Raw genomic sequence first — 22,239 nt, forward strand, 5'->3', positions numbered from 1 at the left:
GCAAGGAACCAGAACCTGTGCCATCAACATCAGGCGTGAGTGAAATTGCAGCTTGCCCTCCATCTCCTATTGTTGACAGTCCTTCAGCTCTACCATCTCCCATCTCCTCTCCCTCCTCCAGTCAGTAATCTTCTTGCCTGTTCCGTAAATGCCAGCCCCTGAATGCCAGCTGTTTACTACTGTAGTTTTCAAGGTACTGTAGTTTAAGATTAAAAATGTTTTGTGTTTGTTTTTACATATTTGTGTGGAAAGTATTATAAACCTATTGCAGTACACTACTATATAGCCAGTTGTGTTAGCTGGGTACCTAGGCTAACTTTGTTGGACTTAACGAGCAAACTGGACTTAATGATCGTGTTCTCAGAACAGAAGGCATTCATATGTAGGAGAAAAGACAAAGAAAGAAAGTGAAGTCACTCAGTCGTGTCCAACTCGTTGCGACCCCATGGACTGTAGCCTACCAGGCTCCTCTGTCCGTGGGATTTTCCAGGCAAGAGTACTGGAGTGGGTTGCCATTTCAGACTTATGGTAAACTGTAGAATAAAGCTGTTTAGGTTCAGGGAGTTATTGTGATTATTTACATCTATTTGCAAGGAGAAAATAAGCCCACCTGAAACCATAAACACCCTTGGGGGGCAGAATTGAAATGCACCACCAGGACTGGACCCTCCAAGGGGCTGGCAGGGACCTGGCTAGTTGACCACATGCACTTTACAGGCCCCTTCTTGGTTTACAACTGTGAGGCCAGACTTAGGCGGTCACAAAATGTCTGGGCCTCCCTTTTCTGCACAGATAACCATGTTTGAAGGGCATCTTAGAGTTTACAAGGGGCCATTGTATATGTGAATCCTTTTATTCACGGTCATACTAGTAAGCTGCGTTTTTTTTTGTAATCTCTCTTTTACAAATGAAAAAGAAGGCCAGCTTCCAAGATGGGGTGTCTGCTAAGTGGCACATTTGGGCTTTGAATGGGCCTTCAGCCCCATGGCTCCGCCTGTACTGCCCTGCTCCCCTTTCCAGGCCACTTCTGCTGCGCAGCCTTCACGGTGCTGAAAGAGGGAGGCCAGGCACGGAGGGCAGAGAAGGAAGGACGCTCTGCCTGTATGGTTTCATAATTCCCTGCTTCCTAAAGCGGCCTGGGCATATCCCAGGGGACTGGACCAAGACTTTCAGGAGAGTGGACCACTGCTGGCTCCTCCAACCTCAGGTTGCTAGGGTCTCCCTGTCTCTTGAGCCATCTCAGGGGTGAACAGGCCAGTGAAGCAGGAGAAGGAGGAGTGGTGTTGTTGTGATGGTGTATAAGTCCTCCCAAGGCTGAGGTTCACCATCTCACCCCAAGTCCCAACAAACGCCCCAATGAACCCTGAAGCATGGCTCACCACACATTTCAGCAGTCAAACGTTTCCAACAAGGATGCTCTGACTGCAGATGAGACGCGAGTGGAGAGATACACTGCCCTCTGGTGGTCAATCAGGGTCATTACTGCCAGGCCTGTAAAAGAAACGCTGTATGGGGAAGGATATATACGTATGTGTTAGTCGCTCAGTTGTGTCGGATTCTGCCACCCTATGGACTGGAGCCCGCCAGGCTCCTTTGTCCATGGACTTTTCCAGGCAAGAATACTGGAGGGGGCTGCCATGCCCTCCTGCAGGGGATCTTCCCCAACCCGGGGATCAAACCCAGGTCTCCTGCATTGCAGGCACATTCTTTACTATCTGAGCCATCAGGGAAGCCCATATGGGGAAGTGATTACTTTTATTAAGTGCCTGCTGTGTGCCAGGCCCTACGTATAAAGCTGCAGGATAGGAGAGAGTATAACATGCAACTCCTGATCCCGGAGGACTTATAACTTAGTGCAGGAGTCACGAGGTTCCCACACGAGTTGACAAGCATTGCACCAAGATAGGATCTGAAAAGTGGCCCGTGGAAAGGCATTACAGTAGAAGTGCGGAAAGAGAGACTGCATCACGATGAGGCAGCTGGGGAAGGCTTCTCAGAGCCCTGAAGGATGGGCAGAATTGAAACAAATGGAGAAAGTGAGAGATTATGGTCTCCCCTACTGAAACCCTTCAGGAGCCCCCATTGTCTCCATAAGCATTAAATCCCATGTCCTTGCCTGCTTTACAGCCTCTCCTGCTTCATGCCTGCCCCAGCCTTCTTGGATCCTTACAGTTCCTGAGAACTGTATGTTGCCTCTGTGTTCTTTCACACTCCTGGACTGTGCATCCCACCCTCTGCACTTTGTCTGCTGGACAAGCCTCCACACCGCTTTTAGAACTCTGCTCATGGAACATAACGTGTTCTCTGGAACTTTTCCCCAAGTAGGTAGCTTCCCCCTCCTCTGTGTTCTCACAGCCCCTGGTCTGTGCATCTCTGGTTCATAAGGTTTATTAAGTGTCTTTTCATCACTAGGCAATACGCGTCTTAAGAACTGGGACTATCTGATGGGCAGAGAATTCCTGAGGCAGGGGAGGGCGGACAATGGGCAGTGAGAAGGGAAAAATAAGTTGGTAGTGAGCATGCAGGGAAGTCAGGGAGGGAAAAGCCACTGAAGCTCAGTCTAAATTAAGTCTGCACCCAGATAAATGTGTCCTGAAGGCAGCGCGGTGCCAGAAAGGCTCTGGAGTAAGAGGGGAGCAGGGGCATGGTGAAGGGCTGACTGTAGGTGATGTGAAGACAAAACCAGTGAAGTCCTTTAGGAACCCATCGCACCAGTGCAGGTATGCAGCTTACAGTCATAATTGGTGTGAAGAATCGAAGACCGGAAGAAGCCAAACGATTGGAGGATTTGAAAGTCTGGGCAGGGACTTCCCTGGTAGTCCAGTGGTTAAGAATCCAATGCAGGGGACACAGGTTCCATCCCTGGCCCAGGAAGACCCCGCACACCACGGAGCAGCTAAGCTTGTGCGCCACAACTCCTGAGCTGAAGCTCATGTGCCTGGAGCCCATGCTGAGCAGTAAGAGAAGCTATGGCAGCGCAAGCCTGTGCACCACAACTAGAGGAAGCCGTGTGCAGCAACGGAGAGCACTTACCATTTATTTTAGACATTGAAAAGAAATGCTCATCAACAAGTAAACATTTCAAAAGAAGAAACTCTGGGCACCTAGGGGAGTGCGCCACAACCTTGTCAAACTCCAATGTGCAGATAATCACCTGGGGCCTCGTTAAAACACACATTCTGACTCCTTCGGCTGGTGGAGGGGCCTGAGATGCTACGTATCTAACCAGCTCCCAGGTGCTGCCTGGACTGGTCCACAGACCACACTGTGAGCATCTTTGAGTGAGTTAGAAGCAGTGCCGGGTCCATGCCAGACTCCAGGAGCACAATGGTGAGGAGCAGATGGTGTCTCTGGGTGAGGAAAGGCACCCTTTCCCCAGGTGGACACAGTGGGGCACACGGCTTCCTGAGCAGCTGGTGTTCTAGTCCCCGCTTACCCTTTGAGAGAGAGACAACCTGTAAAACCCTTTGTGGCAGCTCCAGGAGAACCAGTAACTCAGAGGTCGGCAGAGGTGGGGGAGCCCACTGGAAGACAGGGTAATGACTTGGCCTGTCACAGTTGGGCTCAAGCTGCAAGCTGGAGACTCAGATCTGGGACAAGCAGGCCCACTGATGACAGAGCCGGGTGAGGTGAGGTGGAGCCCAGCGACTAATCTAACCCTGGGGCCTTTTTCAGGATGACACTCTTCTAACACATTTCCGTTTATTTCGTTGTCTTGCAGGTCACCGTTCCCTTTATGAACGTAAGTGCTTGCGGCCCTCAAGATGCCTAGTCTCCTCGCACCCTCCTGCTCCACTGGCAGAGTCAGCCTTGGCCCCTGTGTGCCTGGGGGGGTCGAGAATCTTTGTTCAGGGACCTGAAAGGGGAGTCAGCCATCAGACAGCCTCACATCCAGAGCATGCCTCTGCCCCACCCACCCCCTTAGCAGGACCCGTCTCCCCAGCCTCGCCCCAACCTTCCAGGAGCCAGAATGTGCCTGCCAGCTCCCTCTGAGCTCATCTTGCCCTTGTTTCCTGTATGAGTTGGAAAGAGAGAACAGATGCCACCCGAATGAGTGTGGTTTGGAGTCAGGGCAGAACCAAGTGGAACTTCTGAGGCTCAGACCCTGTGCCTTCCACCTACGTCAAGGGCTTGGGGACCATGGGTGTTTGTGCCCTTGAGGGCGCAGTGATTAAGAACCTGACCACTGGGGGTGAACCAGGCTGGGTGGACTCTCAGCCAGATCAAGTAGAGCCTCAGCTCATTGTGAGTAAAGCAGGGATAATGAACAACTATCTCAAAAGGTGATTTTGAAGATTAACTGAGATAACCAGGGGTGTGCTCAGCACAGTGCCTCACACAGGCTAAGCCCTCAGAAACAGAAGCTATTTATTATCCGTGTCTTGGTCCCATGGGGTGGGGGGTCTGGGGAAGGACCAAGGTCGGGGGTTGAGCATGATGTGGGGAGAGGGGAGAGGAGAATTAAAGCAGAAAGACAGCAAGAACCTTTGAAACTAGAGGGAAACCAGGAGCAGAATTACACCCCCAGTCAGCTGTCCACCACCTCTCTTCCCTCCCAAAGCTGTGAGTCCCAGGTTAGGCTGGCCTGGCAGCTGTGTCTGCAGGAAGCTCCTGGCATCCCACCCCCAGGGCCCTCCCTGCTCTCAGATGCCCCCCTCCCCACCATGCCTCCAGCTGAGAAATGTCAGTTGCCCTCACCTCTTCCCACGCGTCTTTGCAGAGTTTGATGGGGTGCCGGGCGGATGACAGCGGGAACAGTTGTGATCACTGGCGGAATCCTAGCTACGGTCATCCTCCTCTGCATCATTGCCGTCCTGTGCTACTGTAGGCTCCAGGTCAGTGCCCGGGGCCCCGGGCCACAGGCTGCCAGCAAACCACTTCCCCAGTGTGGAGGCAACAAAGCCCTAAGCCTAGAAAGTGGGAGGCTTGTGTCGAGGGAGCTGGACCTTGCAGGGTGGTCAGAAGGGAGCTTTCCCTCAGCCTGCACACTGGGCACCCGAGCAAGTGAGCTGGGAAAGCACTGGGTGCTTGTGTGGTGTCTCCTGGAGGTCTGAGATTTCAGGATTAGTGGGAAGGACACCTGTGGGGAGACTGAAAGCAGCTCCCAGCGCCCCAGCCTGGGCTCAGTGGAAGCTGTATGTCCCTCCTTCTCTGCCTCCCCGCCTCTCTCAACCACGTGCGTGCTAAGTCTTTCGGTCAGGTCCGACTTTTTGCAACCCCATGGACTGTAGCCCGCCAGGCTCCTCTGTCCATAGGATTCTCCAGGCAAGAATACTGGAGTGGGTTGCCATTTCCTTCTCCAGGAGATCTTTCCCACCTAGCAATAGAACCCGCATCTCTTAAGTCTCCTGCATTGACAGGTGGGTTCTTTACCCCTAACGCCACCTGGGAAGCCCCTCAACAGCCACGTGGAGTTAATACACAAGAAGTAGGTGGAGGAAGCGAGAAGAACTGATCTTGCAGGGCCGGGAGGACTTCGCTGTGGACCGTGGACGCCTGGTGTTGACTTGTGTCTCCAGGGTTGACCAAGGGCCCCATGCAGGGTCCTCGGCGGAGCAGGGGTGTGGGTGTCTGTGCGTACCCAGAGGGGGGCACCCCATCCTCAGGCAGCTCTCCCCTCTCTCCCCTCAGTATTACTGCTGCAAGAAGAGCAGAGCGGAGGATGCAGACGAGGAAGAGGAGGAGGAGCACGACCTGCCCACACACCCCAGAGGCCCTACCTGCAATGCTTGCAGCTCCCAGGCCCTGGATGGCCGAGGCAGCCTGGCGCCCATCCCCAGCGAACCCTGCGGCCAGCCGTGCAGGGTGGCGGCTGGCCACTGCACCGCCTGCTCCCCATACACCTCCCCCTTTTACATACGGACGGCTGACATGGTGCCCAACGGGGGTGGAGGCGAGAGGCTCTCCTTTGCTCCCACCTACTACAAGGAGGGGGGACCCACATCTCTCCAAGTGGCAGCGCCCCAGAGTTACCCGGTGACGTGGCCAGGCTCTGGGCGCGAGGCCTTCACCAATCCAAGGGCTATTAGTACAGATGTGTAACCCCTTTCACCCCTGACCCCCTCAACACATACCAACACTGCTGCCCCCCACCCCCAGGATCATCAGTGGGGACAGCGGACGACCCCTCCCACAGCCTGCAAGGACCTTCTCAGTTTTTCTAGCTCTCCTTGCCCCACAGCGGAAGGCTCACCCGGATTCAGGGTATCAAGGGCATTGAGAGCCAGGGCAGGGGCTGGCCCCACAGCCCAGAGGAAGGGGGCCTGACAGGTCGTGTTGGCAGCCTGGCTGGCTTGTCTGCTGGGACTTTCCTCCGGCCAGGCGAGCATGGCCACAGCCCTCGCGCTTCCCTCTATCCCCTGGCTTTGCCAGACTCAGGAGACGAGCAGGAGCACCAGGAGAAGCTAAGCAACAGCTCCGGAGGTCTCCAGAGTCCTTGCGGGATGAAAGGAGAAAGTGGGGTTGAGGGCAAGGGGAGAGGCCAGACCTGAGGCCCTGGCAGAACTCGAGAAGGGTGGGGAAGGATTGAAGGGCTTTTTCAGGACTTGCTTGCCGCAATGAATCCAAGAGCTAGTTCACCATCTCGTTTTGTACTTCAGCTTCCTAGAGACTGTAGTCCCTGTAGCTGTTCCGACACAGATGTTAATTCCTGGACATGCTTGTATTTGCCCCCATCCTCAAGGAACATAGCGACTTTAAAGGCCATGGCATAAAGTTATTTGCAGGGAATGCACCCAACATGAGCATCTAGCCTTGTCTCCCCATGAATCCTCTTTCTCTGTCTTGGGAACCAGCTATCCCTGCTGTTGAAACTTTTCCAAGTTTCGTTACTAGAGTTTGAGTAGCTTAGCGAAGGAGAGCCTGCTGATGGTGTCTGGGGCCCTGGTCCGCCACGCTGAGTGTGGCGCCTCAGTGCGGCCCTGCAAGGACCTGTGCATTCCCAGGTGTATACACACACACACATTCTTCACCACCAAGTGTGTACACGCAGGCCTGTCACCACCTGGTGTGTGCACACACGCACGCACCTGTTACCACCAGGTGTGTGCACACACACCATCACCACCAGCACTCACCAGGGCTCTGCCACCTTCAGGAACCACAGAGCAGAAGAGTGATGTGCCAGCTAGAAAGTGCCTCCAGACAGCAGGAGTGACAGGTGGTCAGGGTGGTGGCCACAGCAGCCAGCTGATGGGTACAGGAAGCGCCTGCGGAGTCTCCCGTGAAACAATGCTGCCGCGTGGAGGCCCCTCCAGAGACCCGGTATCCTACCTGGGCATCCAGCTGTGAGGCCGCAGACCAGCACCCCGTCATTCCACCAGGGACGGCAGCGCTGGCTCCAAGGATGGGGGCAGATTTGACTTGGCAATCAGATTCCACGCTGGCCACCCTCCCTCTGCTGACCCAACCCTCAGTCTCTGAATGAGGGCCTGTTTATTGCTGGGTCTCTCTGGCCCCAAGTCTAGATCCCAGATATAACTCAGCTGTGACCTTATGCTGTTTGCGTGGCTGCATCTGATGAGTGTCCCAGTTGATGTAAGGGGTGGCTGCCCACCCCCTCCTAAGGGCATTAGTAACCCCCAGCCTCTCTTGAGTCATTGCAGTGTGTGGGACAAGAAGGGAGCAGACCCCTTGGCCGATTTTTGCTGATTTCTTATTTTTGCATCTGAGAAAGGGAGGGTGCAGCTGGGGGAGGGGTGAAGGGGAAGAGAATTCGCCATATTTTTGCATCCCTCTGGGCGCTTCTCACCTTGCATCTCAATCTGGAATCGAGGCTAACTGGGTTGAGAACCAGAGGACCTGGGGTCTGGTCACATTGGGTTGCTCTGGGTCCTCTGAGGACCAGTCCCTTATCTCCTCTGAGACCCCATTTCCTCCAGGGAAATGGGACTCACCCAGATGGACTCTGAGGGCCCTTTAGTGCTCCAGGAAACCAGGATTCCCCGAAAGGTCCTGCTGGCCAGACCTCTCTCTCTCTCACTCCAGTCCTGGCAGAGGGCTGGATACACTTTCCAACTGCCTGATCCAGTGTGCACAGATGCATGTTGATGGATCCAAGACCACAGTACATTGAAGGATTAGCTGGCGAAACAGTTTTAACATCAGAAAAAAGCCAACATGTTTGACCCTCCTACTGGGTGACTTCAAGTTCTCTGCTACTAGGAAGCAGCTTTCAGTGGGGGTAATCAGCTCTGTCTCCGAGAGCCCAGAGGGACCAGCTTAGGGACAATGGCTTTCGCATCCCCATACCCATCCCACTGCCAGCCCTTCCTGGACTAAGCACACCCATTGATGTGAGCTGCTGGGCCTGGCCACCCTAGCTGCCTCCTGATGGCCAGCCCCAGTGCCTTGCTGCCCTGGGATTCCACAGTCGCACAACCACATCAGGGGCTGTCCCTCCTCACCCCCAAAATTCCAGTACCTCCCACCTTCAGAGAAGTCAAGACCCAGTCAACTCTTAACGTGCTTCTTGGCCCTCATCCTTTGAGATCCCGGAGTGAAAAGAATCTTCGTACAGTCCCTCTCTCCTCCCAGAGCTTCCCCAGCCTCAATCAACCCACAAGTCAACATCTGAGTTTGGGGTGTTGGAGAGATGGTGGCCACGGCTCCCCCTGCCCCGACCGCCCCACGCTGCTCCAGGCACAGCCTCGAGGTTGCCCGCCAGCCTCCCAGCAGCTCCGAGGACCTTGCCTGTGGAAGAAGAAGCTCACCCCACTCCACTGCATTGTACTTTTTAGCCGCCGAGTCTGTGCTCTGGGACACTGTTGGGACACTTTTCAAATTGCACCCTAAAAAGGAAGCAGAGAGGCAGGGACCCCCTGCTCTCGCCAACTTTTCTCTCCACTTCACTGTTCCCGCTACAGAGTTCTTGCCCTGCATCTTTGATAGCTTGGAGTCACAACCAAGCAAATGTCCAAAATAAAGGAGAAATTTGAAATAGAAACCCCCGCAGGGTCCTCCGTGCTTTACCTGGGGGGAGAGGCAGCGGGGCACGGATTGAAGAGTGAACGCCCCCTTCTCAGCGCCCAGAGTGTCCTTTCTCCGCACTGAGATCTGCCAGCTTCCTCTCCCTTCCAGCTTCCCTCTGCCGTGCCCCCTCCTGCCCCCGCCACCCCCCATCCCTTTTCTTGCCTCAATCAGAGCTCACTTCCAGGAGGGATGTATCATGTGTTGGGAAAGGGGATTGAAGCATAGCTGCTGCTGCCCCCTGAGGTGGAAGGAGCCTGAGGTGGGGAGTCTTCCTGGGGAGCAGCCTGCCCCCCAAGCCTCACTGCCCAGGCCCTGGTGTCCCCCCTGTAGTTTGCCTTAAGTCCCCAACTCTGAGGCCTGAGGAGACCCTGACAGCCTGGGGAGGGAAGGCCAGGGAGTCTGGGGACCTGCTCCTGAGCTCAGCAGGGATGGTGATATCAGAAGAGGCGTGCATTCCATTGCTTTGAAAATTCCACTGCTTTGCCTGAGCTCGGCAGGCACGGTAGCCATTGTCATTAGAAGGATTTGGTGGGGACTAAATTGGAGCTGTGGAGGCAGCTGGGATCACTCAGACATTGGGGTGAAAGGCTCCTCTGGGCTCATTTTCATCCCTGCTCCCCTCCAAGCCTCCTGAAGCTTCTCCTCCATTGCCACCTCTCCCTGTCTCTTCCAGACATTGCTGGATCATCTCTCTGCCCATCACCGCCTCTCCCTTCATTTGGAACTTCCCTCCCCATAACTGCCTGTGACTCTTGGAGGGACCCAGGGTCCCATCAACCTGTGCTGTGCTGTGCTTAGTCGCTCAGTCATGTCCAACTCTGCAACCCCATGGAATGTAGCTCTCCAGGCTCCTCCGTCCATGGGGATTCTCTGGGCAAGAATACTGGAGTGGGTTGCCATGCCCTCCTCCAGGGACTCTTCCCAACCCAGGGATCATACCCAGTCTTCCCACATTGCAGGCAGATTCTTTACCACCTGAGCTACCAGGGAAGCCTAAGAATACTGGAGTAGGTAGCCTATCCCTTCTCCAGGGGGAACTTCCAGACCCAGGAATCGAACCCGGCTCTTCTACATTGCAGGCGGATTCTTTATCAGCTGAGCTACCTGGGAAGCCCTGATCAACCTAGGACTGCCTTTTGGCCTCACATTTGCCTCAGTAAACTATACAAATAAGGGAGAGAATATTCATACATACAAGAGTTCAGCTCTCAGCTGAGTTCTGTGCTTATTTCACTGGCTTTCAAGTTCAAGACTTGGGTTCAAAAGTCAGGTCAGAAGGGGTCCAGGGGACCCCTCCAGTCCTTCCTCTTGAGCCTGGACTCCCCAAATTGTCCATCCCTGGCCCTGCTGAGTCTCACCCAGAACCTGCTAGACATCCTGGCTTCTCTGTTGAGGTGTGGACGAAGGCCTCCAGGTTTTGGTGGGGAGGTGAGAGTGGGAGAAAGAGTAGAGGGAGGAAGTCCCAACATCTGGCTGGGAGGGACAGGAATGCGCTTCTGTAGGACACCATCTGCACTGCCACAGAGCTGGGAAACCAGAGGAGAATGGGACCTGCCCCACCCTATTGCCTCTCGCAGTGGGCTCTATAGGACCCACCTCCACTCGGCTCTGAGTCCCCCTCCTTGTGTTCTGCCTAAACCCACAGAGAACAAGGGGAACTGATGGCTGAGCTCTACAACATAACCTATAAGCCACAAAGGACTCTATTTCCCTGGCTAACCGCCATATCATCATTTCTAATCCCTCCTATCTGGGGGGTGGGTGGGGGAGAATTCCTAAGAAAGAAAATCAAAGTCCTCTTTCTCTATTTAGCTTCCAAAAGGGTTAGCCGACTCTGCAACCCTGCTGTGCTCCTGTTCATCTGTTTTTGTCATAACACTTAAAGTGTGACTTTAGGGAAGTTTTTCATGTAATTCTGTTATTTGGGGAAATGTATCCACGGACTTGTTTCCACTTCAAAATGAGCTGAGGCGGCTTGACTGGCGCTAGGAGACTGAGGGCTGGGAAATAGGACTCTGGGACTTAACGCTGCTAGTTCTGTAAGAGAGCAGCAAACCATTCCCATGCCCCGCTTCCGCATGCATCCTTAGAGGGGTGCGGCCAGCCAGATCCAGACAGCCACCAAGCACCACCCACTCACCTCCCACCCCACCTGCCTTCATCCCTCCTCTGTGTCTTGCTGTGGATGCAAGTGGGAAAAGGCTTCATCAGTCCAGATCATATTGCTTCTGCCTTTCCTCCCTTTCCCTTTGCTTCAGTTCAGTTCAGTCATTCAGTCGTGTCTGACTTTTTGCGGCCCCATGGACTGCAGCACGCCAGGCTTTCATGTCCATCACCAACTCCTGGAGCTTGCTCAGACTCATGTCCATTGAGTCGGTGATGCCATCCAACCATCTCATCCTTTGTCATCCCCTTCACCTGCCTTCAGTCTTTCCCAGCATCAGGGTTTTTTCCAATGAGTCAATTCTTTGCATCAGGTGACCAAAGTAGAGCAAAAATACGTCCTTTGCATCAGGAGCTTACAATCCTGTACCTTTTATCTTTTTTTGGATGTCGCATGCAGGATCTTAATTCCTTGCTCAGGAATTAAACCAGCTCTCCCTGCAATGGAAACACAGAGTCCTAACCACTGGGTCAATAGAGAAGGCCCTACAGGGTACTTTTAGATGGGAGGAAAGAGAACCTATGAGTGTAAAAAAGTGCAAGTGTTAGATCCTCAGTTGTGTCCAACTCTTTGCGACCAGGTGGACTATAATCCACCAGGCTCCTCTGTCCATGGAGTTCTCCAGGCAAGAATACTGGAATGGGTACCCATTCCCTTCTCCAGGTAATCTTACCAACCCAGGGATCAAACCTGGGTTTCCTGCATTGCAGGCAGATTCTTTATCATCTGAGCCACTAGGGAAGTAATGTTGACACTTTAATCACAAGTTCTGTTCTGGACCTAACTAAACAACTCAAGGTTAAACAGAAGCCTGACCCTCCTCACAAAGCGCTCTGAACTCTTCCCAAACACAGGACCCAACCAGGGAACAGGTCTTCAGATAACCAGTTGGTGCTGTTGCCCACAATATCAGTGTAGTGAGGAGGCCATGGCTCACTCCCCAGGAATGGAGTCTCTTGAACTCTCCTTCTGGCAGGAATCTTGAGCAGGCCAGGGCCCTGTTGGAGGGTGGAAGGAGGGTGGAGAATGGCACCTCCACCTTCTAATGTCTAAAAGGCAAGATCATCAAAAGCAACCACACATAGGCTATGAAAAATTTCAACACTCACCAAATCTGTGAAAGCATTGTCCAGTGAAAAATTTCAAATACATCCAGGAATAACACAGTTCTCATGAATATTCTTAAGGATAATATTTTCTGCCTTGTAATCCATTTGTTCGGCAGCCATGAATTCTTCCTGAAGCTTAGGAGATGAACATCCATCCAGGGTCCTAGCCGTAAACACAGCAGAAGTCTCCCTTTCTCCAGCAAACTGCCCCCCACAATCCTAAGTGAGCCTGCTTCCTAGGATGGTCCTTTTCCAAGGGTGATTGGTCTCAGGGGGACGATCTGCTCACGCCTCCAGGGAGCACTTGACTCCCCAACATCCTCTCCTTCCGGTAATGAAGCAACCCCCAACTCCTTCTTACACACACAACACCACTACCATCAGCAAGAAACCCCAGCCATAACTTGGAGCTGGCAGGTAGGCAAGGCAGTCGTTTCCCTGAGCTCACTGGCTCCCAGGCCTGCTCCACCCAGTGGGCAGGACAAGTCCACTCTTCACAGGGGTGAATGTCCAGAAACTAGGTGACTGGACATCTGAGATCACCTTTCCCTCCAAGTCTCCACAGCCGATGACAGGGCCCAGCCAGCCCTGGCCATTGGCACCTGAGGCCCTGGAGGCCCGTGGGGCTCCAGTGCTGGCCTGCCTGCAGGTACAGGCCAGGTCCCACACCCACGCTAACCCATCACAGTATCTATATATCCTCCTGGGCTGGGTTTTGCCTTAGGCCAGAGATTTTCTTTCTACTCATTGGGAATTGCATCCTTACTCCTAACAAAAGATCCTTCCCCTGAGAAGATCCATGTTCTGGGTCTAATCAAACCTCCTAAATTCATAACTGAGGCCTGACCCTCCTCACAAATATCTGAGTTCTTTCTGCAAACATGTAGGGCCCAACCAAGGAATCTAGAATGATCAGAAGACCTCAAACCCCAGACCCCTACATAGAGATCAAGAGTCTCACCAGCCCCCTCATCCTCCCCTTCCTCTGCCTCCCTCCCACTGCATGTGGTCCCTTATCTTTGCATCTAGAAAGGAGTCATGAGCTGGTGTCAATGAATGAGGAGGAACCCAAAATAGAAAAATTAAGAATAGAGGATTTTTGAAGAGGGAAAAAAGCGGTAATATAGAATGTCTGACACTGGAAAATACACACGCGCACACACACACACACACACACACACACACACAAAGAAAAATGGCTTCCTGTTGGAAGGGACAGGGGAATTGGTGAGATGAAGGCAGAAACAAAATTTTCCAATGTATGCACGTGCTAGGTTGCTTCAGTCGTGACCCACTCTGTGTGACCCTATGGACTGCAGCCCTCCAGGCTCCTCTGTCCATGGGATTCTCCAGGCAAGAATACTGGAGTGTGTTGTCATGCCCTCCTGCAGGGGATCTTCCTGATTCAGGGACCAAACCCATGTCTCTTATGCCTCCTACACTGGCAGGCAGGTTCTTTACCACTAGTGCTACCTGGGAAGCCTCTTTGAATACATACCTGGTTATGTTATTTTCCTTTGGTGACTTTATATTTTGAAAAGTGTTTTCTCTCAGTTAAATTATACCAGACTGTGTCTGAGAATAGTAAGTACCCTCCAGGAAGTCATATGCAGGTACATGCCTGGCTATGAGCAGAGCCCTTGGGGGCAAGCCTGCTGAGGCCTGTGCTCAGATCTGAAGCGATGCCAGGTGGTCAGGAGCCTCTTCAGATGTTGCCGCGTTTGGACTCTCCCAGCTCTGGGGCTGGGTCATGGCTCGTGTGTGCCCACTCTCCACAGGCCAAGGGGCTCCTGTGCTACAAGTTGGGAGCAATTTTCTCTCCATGAGACCAGCGGGCAGAAGACTAAAGGGGAAAACAGTGTCAACCCGCATAGGTTCATATCAGATAAAAATTTTTTGAATTGCTTTCTGTTGTGGTAAATTATCTATAACATAAAATTTACAGTTTTAAACATTTCGAGGTATACAATTCAGTAGCCTTAGTTCAATAGTGGACTTATTTATTTACCTATTTATTTGAGATATAATTGACATAGAACATTGTATTAGTTTTAGGTGTACAACATAATTTAATATCTATATATATTGCAAAATGATCACTGCAATACTTTTAATGTCCATTACCACATACAGTGACAAATTTGTTGTTTCTTGTGATGAGATTTTAAGTTCTATGCTCTTAGCAACTTTCCCAGATGCAATACAGTGATTTTTAAAATACTTATTTGGCTGCACTGGGTTTTCATTGTGGTATGTGAGATCTAGCTGCCTGATCAGAGATTGAACCCAGGCCTCCTGCATTGCAGAGTCTTAGCCACTGGACCACCAGGGTAGTCCTCAGTAATTTTTAAAAATACATAATTATTAACTGTAGTCACCATGCTGCACATTACATCTCCAGGCCTTTTTATCTCATAACTGGAAGTTTTACTTTTTTAAGTTGATGACAAGTTAAATGCATTCTGAAGCTCTACCTTTTTATCCACCTCCTCTCACCCCCACATGCTATATTTTTGGTGATATTTTATTTTAATTAATTTATTTTAATTGGAGGCTAATTACTTTATAATACTGTAGTGGGTTTTGCCATACATTGACATGAATCAGCCATGGGTGTACCTGTGTCCCCCATCCTGAGCCCCCCCCCCCACCTCCCTCCCCATCCCAACCCTCAGGGTTGTCCCAGTGCACTGGCTTTGAGGGCCACATGCTATATTTTCGATGTCACAGTAGGTTCTTTTAATACTGTGCTCCTCTAGTTCATTTGCTAGGTTTCTCCCCTAGAGAGGGCTGTGGGGCCAAGAGCTCAGGATCTAGGTTCTGATCTCAGTTTTGTACTAGTGAACACACAGCCTTAAATGGTCACTTAGTCCCTCAGTTCCCCCATCTGTAAAATGAGGGATTAGACTATTTAGAATATACAACTATTTCAATCATTTCATTTTAGTATTTCATGTCCCCTTTTTAAGGAGATTCTAGGCAAAGAAGCTCAAAGCCAAAATGGAAGGATCCTATTGGTTATCCAAATCCAATCAAGTGAATTCACATTTGAGCAAAGACAAAACTTCCTGGTTGTCAGAAATCTGACACGTTTGTAGCTTTTGGAAATCGGTATGTGGCAGAAAGTTCTAAATGAAGGCAAGGGGCCAGAAACCATCATTCTCTTGGTGAGCCAAGTGCTTCCCTCTGCAGCCATGTCCAGAGCTTTGAGCCATGTGACCCAACACCAAGGGTGAACCAAGGTGCTTCCAAGCTGAGCTAGGCGGGAAAAAAGCCCAAGTGGAGGAAAACAGTCATGAGAGAGCAGAGCTAACATAGGCTAAACTCTTCATTCAACTGCCACTTGCTGGGGATGTAACACTAGGTGCTAAGCATTGTGCTAGGAGTTAGAGAAATAGAAATGACAAGTACCACCCTTGTCCTCAAAGCGGGTGATATTCTAGGATAGAAAATTAACACATATTTCACAGGTAAAATACTAAACCTTCCAGGTATTTACTCGCCCTTAACTAAAACACAGAGTGAAGAGACTTCTCTGGCAGTCCAGTGGTTAAGTAAGACTCCGTGCTTCCAATACAGGAGGCATGGATTCAATCCCTGGTCAGGGAACTAAGATCCCACATGCTACGTGGCATGGCCAAAAATTTTAAAAAAGACAAAAAACAGAGTGGGTACTCAAAGAGTAAAAGATGGAGTCCACTGTCTTCAGATTGGCATGGTCAAAGCCAGGGGCAGGGGGGTCCATCCACCTGTCAAATGTGGCTTCGTTACTTTAGGAAGTAGATACCAGCCTCAGCATTTCTTTCCTGCCAGACTTTGTCCTCATGTTAGAAAGAGTGAAATTGCTAAGAACAGTGTCTTAGCTCAGGTTGACAAATTACTACAGATAGGTAGCTTAAACAGTGAACATTTATTTCTCACAGTTCTGGAGACTGGGATGCTCAAGATCAAGGTACTATCAAATTTGATGTCTGGAGAGGGCCCGCTTCCTGGTTCATGGATGTCCATCTTACACTGTGTCCTCATGTTGTAGAAGGAACCAGAGAGCTCTCTGGGGCCTCTTTAATCCTATCAGGAGGGCTCCATCCTCAGGACCCCCTAAAGACTGTGCCTCCTAATATTATCACTATGGGTAGGATTTCAATATGTAAAATTGGAGGAGACAAAAGCATTCAGTCCATAACAGACGTTTCCCAGGTCCCTGGGGCAGAAACCATTAATCAAGGCAATTTTTAGGTGGTAAACACAAACTGAAATTCAACCAGAGTGGGCACAGATATGAAGAGGATGTGCTAGAGCCTTGAGAAGATGGAGATACATAGTGTGGTAAATTAAAGAGAGAAGAAAAAAGATAGCCTGGAAGAGTCAATACCATTGTGAGGATCAGAGTCCTAGGGATAGAGGGCAGTCAGAGGTCACATAATCACCCTCACCTCAATGTACTGTCAATGCAAGTGATCAATAACCAATCTAAAAATAGAGGGGAGTTTTATTCAAGCCAGACTGAGAATTATAGCCCAGGAGACAGCTTCTCAGGAGCTCTGGGAATTACCCCAGGGAAGCATGGTTTTCAGCAGTTTTCTATCTTCTCAGAACAAAGAAGATCAAACATGACCGGGGTGCATTCCTTCAAGTTAAAAAAAAAAAAAAAAGACAGATTAGCACATCCAGTGAGTCAGTATGACCTTGGTGCCGGGAAGGGAGCCTTATCATCAAAGGAGTACTTGCATTGATGTCCCAGGAAGGGGGGCATTTATCTCTGTCTTCAAAACAGACATTCTTTACTTCTGGACACCACGCCCTTTTCTTTAATGGTTAGAGCAGCTGTACAATATTTGTGTGATGGACCACAGACAGGATGTCCTAACTGGCATAAAGTTCAAGCCAAATCATGTACAAGCTAGAATGACTTCCTCAAATCTCAATAAGTGAAAATTTCTTCCATCAACCATTAGAAACCATCTGGCAGGGAGTACTTTCCTGGTGGTCCAGGGATTAAAAATCTGTGATTCCACTGCAGGGGACACAGATTTGATCCCTGTTTAGAGAACTAGGATCCCTCACGCTGTGTGGTGCAGCAAAACAGAATGCAAAAGAGAATGCATGCTCTTTGGGTTTCCTTGGCAGTCCAGTGGTTAGGACGCCACGCTTCCACTGCATGGGATGCAGGTGGAAATGGCAACCCGCTCCAGTATTCTTGCCTGGAAAATCCCATGGATGGAGGAGCCTGGCAGGCTCAGTCCACAGGGTCGCAAAGAATTGGACACGACTGTGCAACGAACACACACATACACACAGGTGGTGCAGTGGCAAAGAATCCACTAAGCAGAAAACGCAGGTTCAGTCCCTGGGTTGGGAATATCCCCTGGAACGGCAAGCCACTCCAGTACTCTTGTCTGGGAAATCCCATAGACAGAGAAGCCTGGCAGGCTACAGTCCATGGGGTTACAAAGTTGGACACAACTTAGCAACTAATCTAAACCTTTAGGAGAATAACATTACATTTTTTTTTAAGATAAACACCACTTATTAAAATGTAAATAATAGTGAGGAAATGTTAGTCAAAAGGTACAAACTTTCAGCTATAAGATGTAAGTTCTGGAAATCCAATACAGTATGGTGACTGTAGCTTATGCTGTATTGTATACTTAAAATTTGCTCTACTACAAAGCCACAGTCATCAAGACAGTATGGTACTGGCACAAAGACAGAAATATAGATCAATGGAACAAAATAGAAAGCCCAGAGATAAATTCACACACCTATGGACACCTTATCTTCGACAAAGGAGGCAAGAATATACAAGGGATTAAAGACAATCTCTTTAACAAGTGGTGCTAGGAAAACTGGTCAACCGCTTGTAAAAGAATGAAACTAGAACACTTTCTAACACCACACACAAAAATAAACTCAAAATGGATTAAAGATCTAAACGTTAAGACCAGAAACTATAAAACTCCTAGAGGAGAACATAGGCAAAAACACTCTCCTACATAAATCACAGCAGGATCCTCTATGATCCACCTCCCAGAATTCTGGAAATAAAAGCAAAAATAAACAAATGGGATCTAATTAAAATTAAAAGATTCTGCACAACAAAGGAAACTATAAGCAAGGTGAAAAGACAGCCTTCAGAATGGGAGAAAATAATAGCAAATAAAGCAACTGACAAACAACTAATCTCAAAAATATGCAAGCAACTTATGCAGCTCAATTCCAGAAAAATAAATGACCCAATCAAAAAATGGGCCAAAGAACTAAATAGACATTTCTCCAAAGAAGACATCCACATGGCTAACAAACACATGAAAAGATGCTCAACATCACTCATTATCAGAGAAATGCAAATCAAAACCACAATGAGGTACCATTTCACGCCAGTCAGAATGTCTGCAATTCAAAAGTTTAAAGCAATGAATGCTGGAGAGGGTGTGGAGAAAAGGGAACCCTCTTACACTGTTGGTGGGAATGCAAACTAGTACAGCCACTATGGAGAACAGTGTGGAGATTCCTTAAAAAACTGTAACTGCCTTATGACCCAGCAATCCCACTGCTGGGCATACACACCGAGGAAACCAGAATTGAAAGAGACATGTGTACCCCAATGTTCATTGCAGCACTGTTTATAATAGCCAGGACATGGAAGCAACCTAGATGTCCATCAGCAGACGAATGGATAAGAAAGCTGTGGTACATATACACAATGGAGTATTACTCAGCCATTAAAAAGAATACATTTGAATCAGTTCTAATGAGGTGGATGAAACTGGAGCCTATTATACAGAGTGAAGTAAGCCAGAAAGAAAAACACCAATACAGTATACTAACACATATATATGGAATTTAGAAAGATGGTAATGATAACCCTGTATGCGAGACAGCAAAAGAGACACAGATGTATAGAACAGACTTTTGGACTCTGTGGGAGAGGGAGAGGGTGGGATGACTTGGGAGAATGGCATTGAAATATGTATACTATCATGTAAGAAACTAATCGCCAGTCTAGGTTCGATACAGGATACAGGAGGCTTGGGGCTGGTGCACTGGGATGACCCAGAGAGATGATATGGGGAGGGTGGTGGGAGGAGGGTTCAGGATTGGGAACTCATGTACACCCGTGGCAGATTCATGTCAATGTATGGCAAAACCAATACAGTATTGTAAAGTTAAAAATAAATAAATAAATAATAAAGAGCATTAAAAAAGAAATAAAAAGAAAAACAAATAAAATATGTTGTATTCATGAAAAAATAAATAAATAAAATATCTGACTAAATGATCTAAAACTGCCAGAATGACACACATTATGGGACAAGGTGCTATATTGTTCTTAAATATGAATAAAACATAAGCAAATCCTGTTTAAAGGGTAAAATAAAATAAAATAAAATAAAACTTATGCATATGACTTGAAAAAAAAAGTAAATCTTGAGTGTTCGTAACACAAAAGAGGTGAATATGTAAGGTCATGAATATGTTAATTAACTTTATTTGTGGTGATCATTTCACAGTATACATATATCAAATTATCATGTTGTATACTTGAAATATATATAATTTTATTTGCCAATTGTACCTCATAAACCTGGGGAAAATGTAAGTAATTCAAAGCAGATAAGAGATTTGATATCATAATTCTAATATTCTCGATTATTTGGGGTGCTATTAGTTAACAACCTAGTCTTTAAAAACTACATTTAATTTTTAGATGTGTAATAGGGAAGAACCTTTGTGTTCTCTTATAAGCTAATCACTAAGGAAATGTTGCCTGTAAGCTTAAATACACATAATGGCCCAACTCTGGGAACCTTGCCTCCCAGGTAATAAGCATTAAGCTAAAACGCCTTTGTTTAGCTCAGATGAATCATCCTGACCAGGTCCACGTGTGAATGATTGCAGGGAGGAAGAAATTAACACGTCCCCTCCAGAGGCTGATGGGAACCAGGAAGTGCTTGACTTTACGGCCTCCCTTTTTAGTATAAAAGAAGGCTGATATTAACTCAGGTAAGATAGTTTTTTTGCCATATGAGTTTGTTATCTTAGTCTGCTGGCTTCAGGAATAAAGTCACTATTCCTTGCCCCAACAGCTCATCTCTCAGCTTATTGGCCTGTTGTATAGCTAGCTGTATGAAGTTGGACTTGATAACAGGTATTTATTTCCATTTAGGTCAAGAGTTTTTTTTTTCTTTTAGACTTACTAGGAATTTTTCACATCTTGTACAGATGTGTTAAAAATAAGATGTCAACTTTGCTACATTGAAGTATTATGGGAAGGAAATAATTCCAAAATTATGTATAAAACACCTATGAATCAGATATAATACAGGACAAAGTATATGATGAACAGAAGTACAATATATTACTCTTGATCTTAGCCAAAAGGCTGAGAAGCAGTATAATTATAATATAAATGCTAACTAATATTAAATATACTTATTTAATAATACAAGGGGACATTTAATCACATGAAAAGAATCATTAGTGGTTTTGACATCATGGTGGACTGATGGTGAATTCATCTGTGCTTCTGCTTTTCTTGCTTTCTGAGAAATTTCTGAGGATTCCTGATCTCATTCAGGAAGCATTATGACAAAAATCTGATTGAAGAAATATACATTTTATCTATGCTGGGTTTTGTTTTTTTTTTTTTTTTGGTAATTGGAATGGTAGGCAATGGCACCCCACTCCAGTACTCTTGCCTGGAAAATCCCATGGACAGAGGAGCCTGGTAGGCTGCAGTCCATGGGGTCACTAAGAGTTGGACACGACTGAGCAACTTCACTTTCACTTTTCACTTTCATGCATTGGATAAGGAAATGGCAACCCACTCCAGTGTTCTTGCCTGGAGAATCCCAGGGACGGCGGAGCCTGGTGGGCTGCCATCTATATGGGGTTGCAGAGTCGGACACGACTGAAGGGACTTAGCTGCAGCAGCAACCTCTTGGTAAATCTGCCCCATACTTTCATCACTAAAACCCACTGAACTGATGGCTATTCTAAAAAGTACTTTCCTTCTTTGTTTAAATTTGTTAATTCAGGCATGAAGTTTAAAGACAACTCTATAGGAAGACTATTACCTTGAGTTCACATGGAGTAATTATTGAGGGTGATATTCTTTAATTAAAGAAAGAGGGAGAGTAGTTTTTCTTTCTGTACCTACCAAGAATATAAATTTTTTTAAAAAATGGCACCAGCTCCTCTACTGTGGCTCCTGTATATATTTTTACATTTATTTATTTGACTGTGTTGGGTCTTCAGTTGTGGCAGGTGGGGTCTTTCCTTGCAGTGTTCCGGGTTCTCTCTAGTTGTGGCACGGGGGCTCCAGAGTGCAAGAGCTCAGTAGCTGTGGTGTGCTGGCTTCGTTGTTCCGTGGCATGTGGGATTCTGGTTCCCCAACCAGGGACTGAACCCATGTTCCCTGCGTTGGAAGGCAGATTCTTAACCACTGGACCACCAGGGAAGTCCCAGCTCCTGTTCATTCTGATTGCTGCTGTATAAAATTTTCAAATCAAATGTAATTGTCGAAGTTTTCGTTTTGTTACTTTTTCTCTAGTTTCCAGCAAACATATTGACATTCTTCAAAAAACCATTTGCTCTAGATTTTACCTGGGGAATATTCTACATGTGGCTTACTATCTCTGTGAAATTCATAAATAAATGAATGAAAAATTGATAAAATGTGATGCAATATCGCTGACAACAGACCAGGATGGTGATTTAGTAACCAGAAGTGTGCGGTTTTTGTTCACACTATTTAGTAATGTGTCTGATGAGTAATTATAGCCCCACATCAAGTAATGAAACTACTGGCTATAATCAAAAAGATTAGTGGGGACTTTTTAAATTAACTTTCTCCAGACAAACTACATGGAATATAAGAAATTATGAAACTGACTTGCAGTACACTTATAAGATGCATTCAAACAAGATGTTTTCTTTAAAAGCTGCTTGAAACAAAGAATTACTCAGTTTTGTGGATAACAATACTAATTTTGC

General features: G+C 48.2%; 1 protein-coding gene across 1 annotated transcript in view; it reads left to right on the forward strand.

Annotated features, from left to right (window-relative positions):
- The window catches only part of LOC138415910 (protein FAM163A), a 97,052-nt gene extending 88,108 nt beyond the window's left edge, over positions 1–8,944 (forward strand). Inside the window, exons 3-5 of the mRNA XM_069544436.1 lie at positions 3,722–3,742; positions 4,721–4,835; positions 5,632–8,944. Of these exons, the coding sequence (XP_069400537.1) occupies positions 4,743–4,835; positions 5,632–6,042 (504 nt within the window). The 5' untranslated portion in view covers positions 3,722–3,742; positions 4,721–4,742 and the 3' untranslated portion in view covers positions 6,043–8,944. The remainder of the gene's footprint in view (positions 1–3,721; positions 3,743–4,720; positions 4,836–5,631) is intronic.
- The last annotated feature ends 13,295 nt before the right edge of the window (positions 8,945–22,239 follow it).

Source organism: Ovis canadensis, chromosome 12 (genome assembly GCF_042477335.2).
Source record: "Ovis canadensis isolate MfBH-ARS-UI-01 breed Bighorn chromosome 12, ARS-UI_OviCan_v2, whole genome shotgun sequence".
NCBI classification, from domain to species: Eukaryota; Metazoa; Chordata; class Mammalia; order Artiodactyla; family Bovidae; genus Ovis; species Ovis canadensis.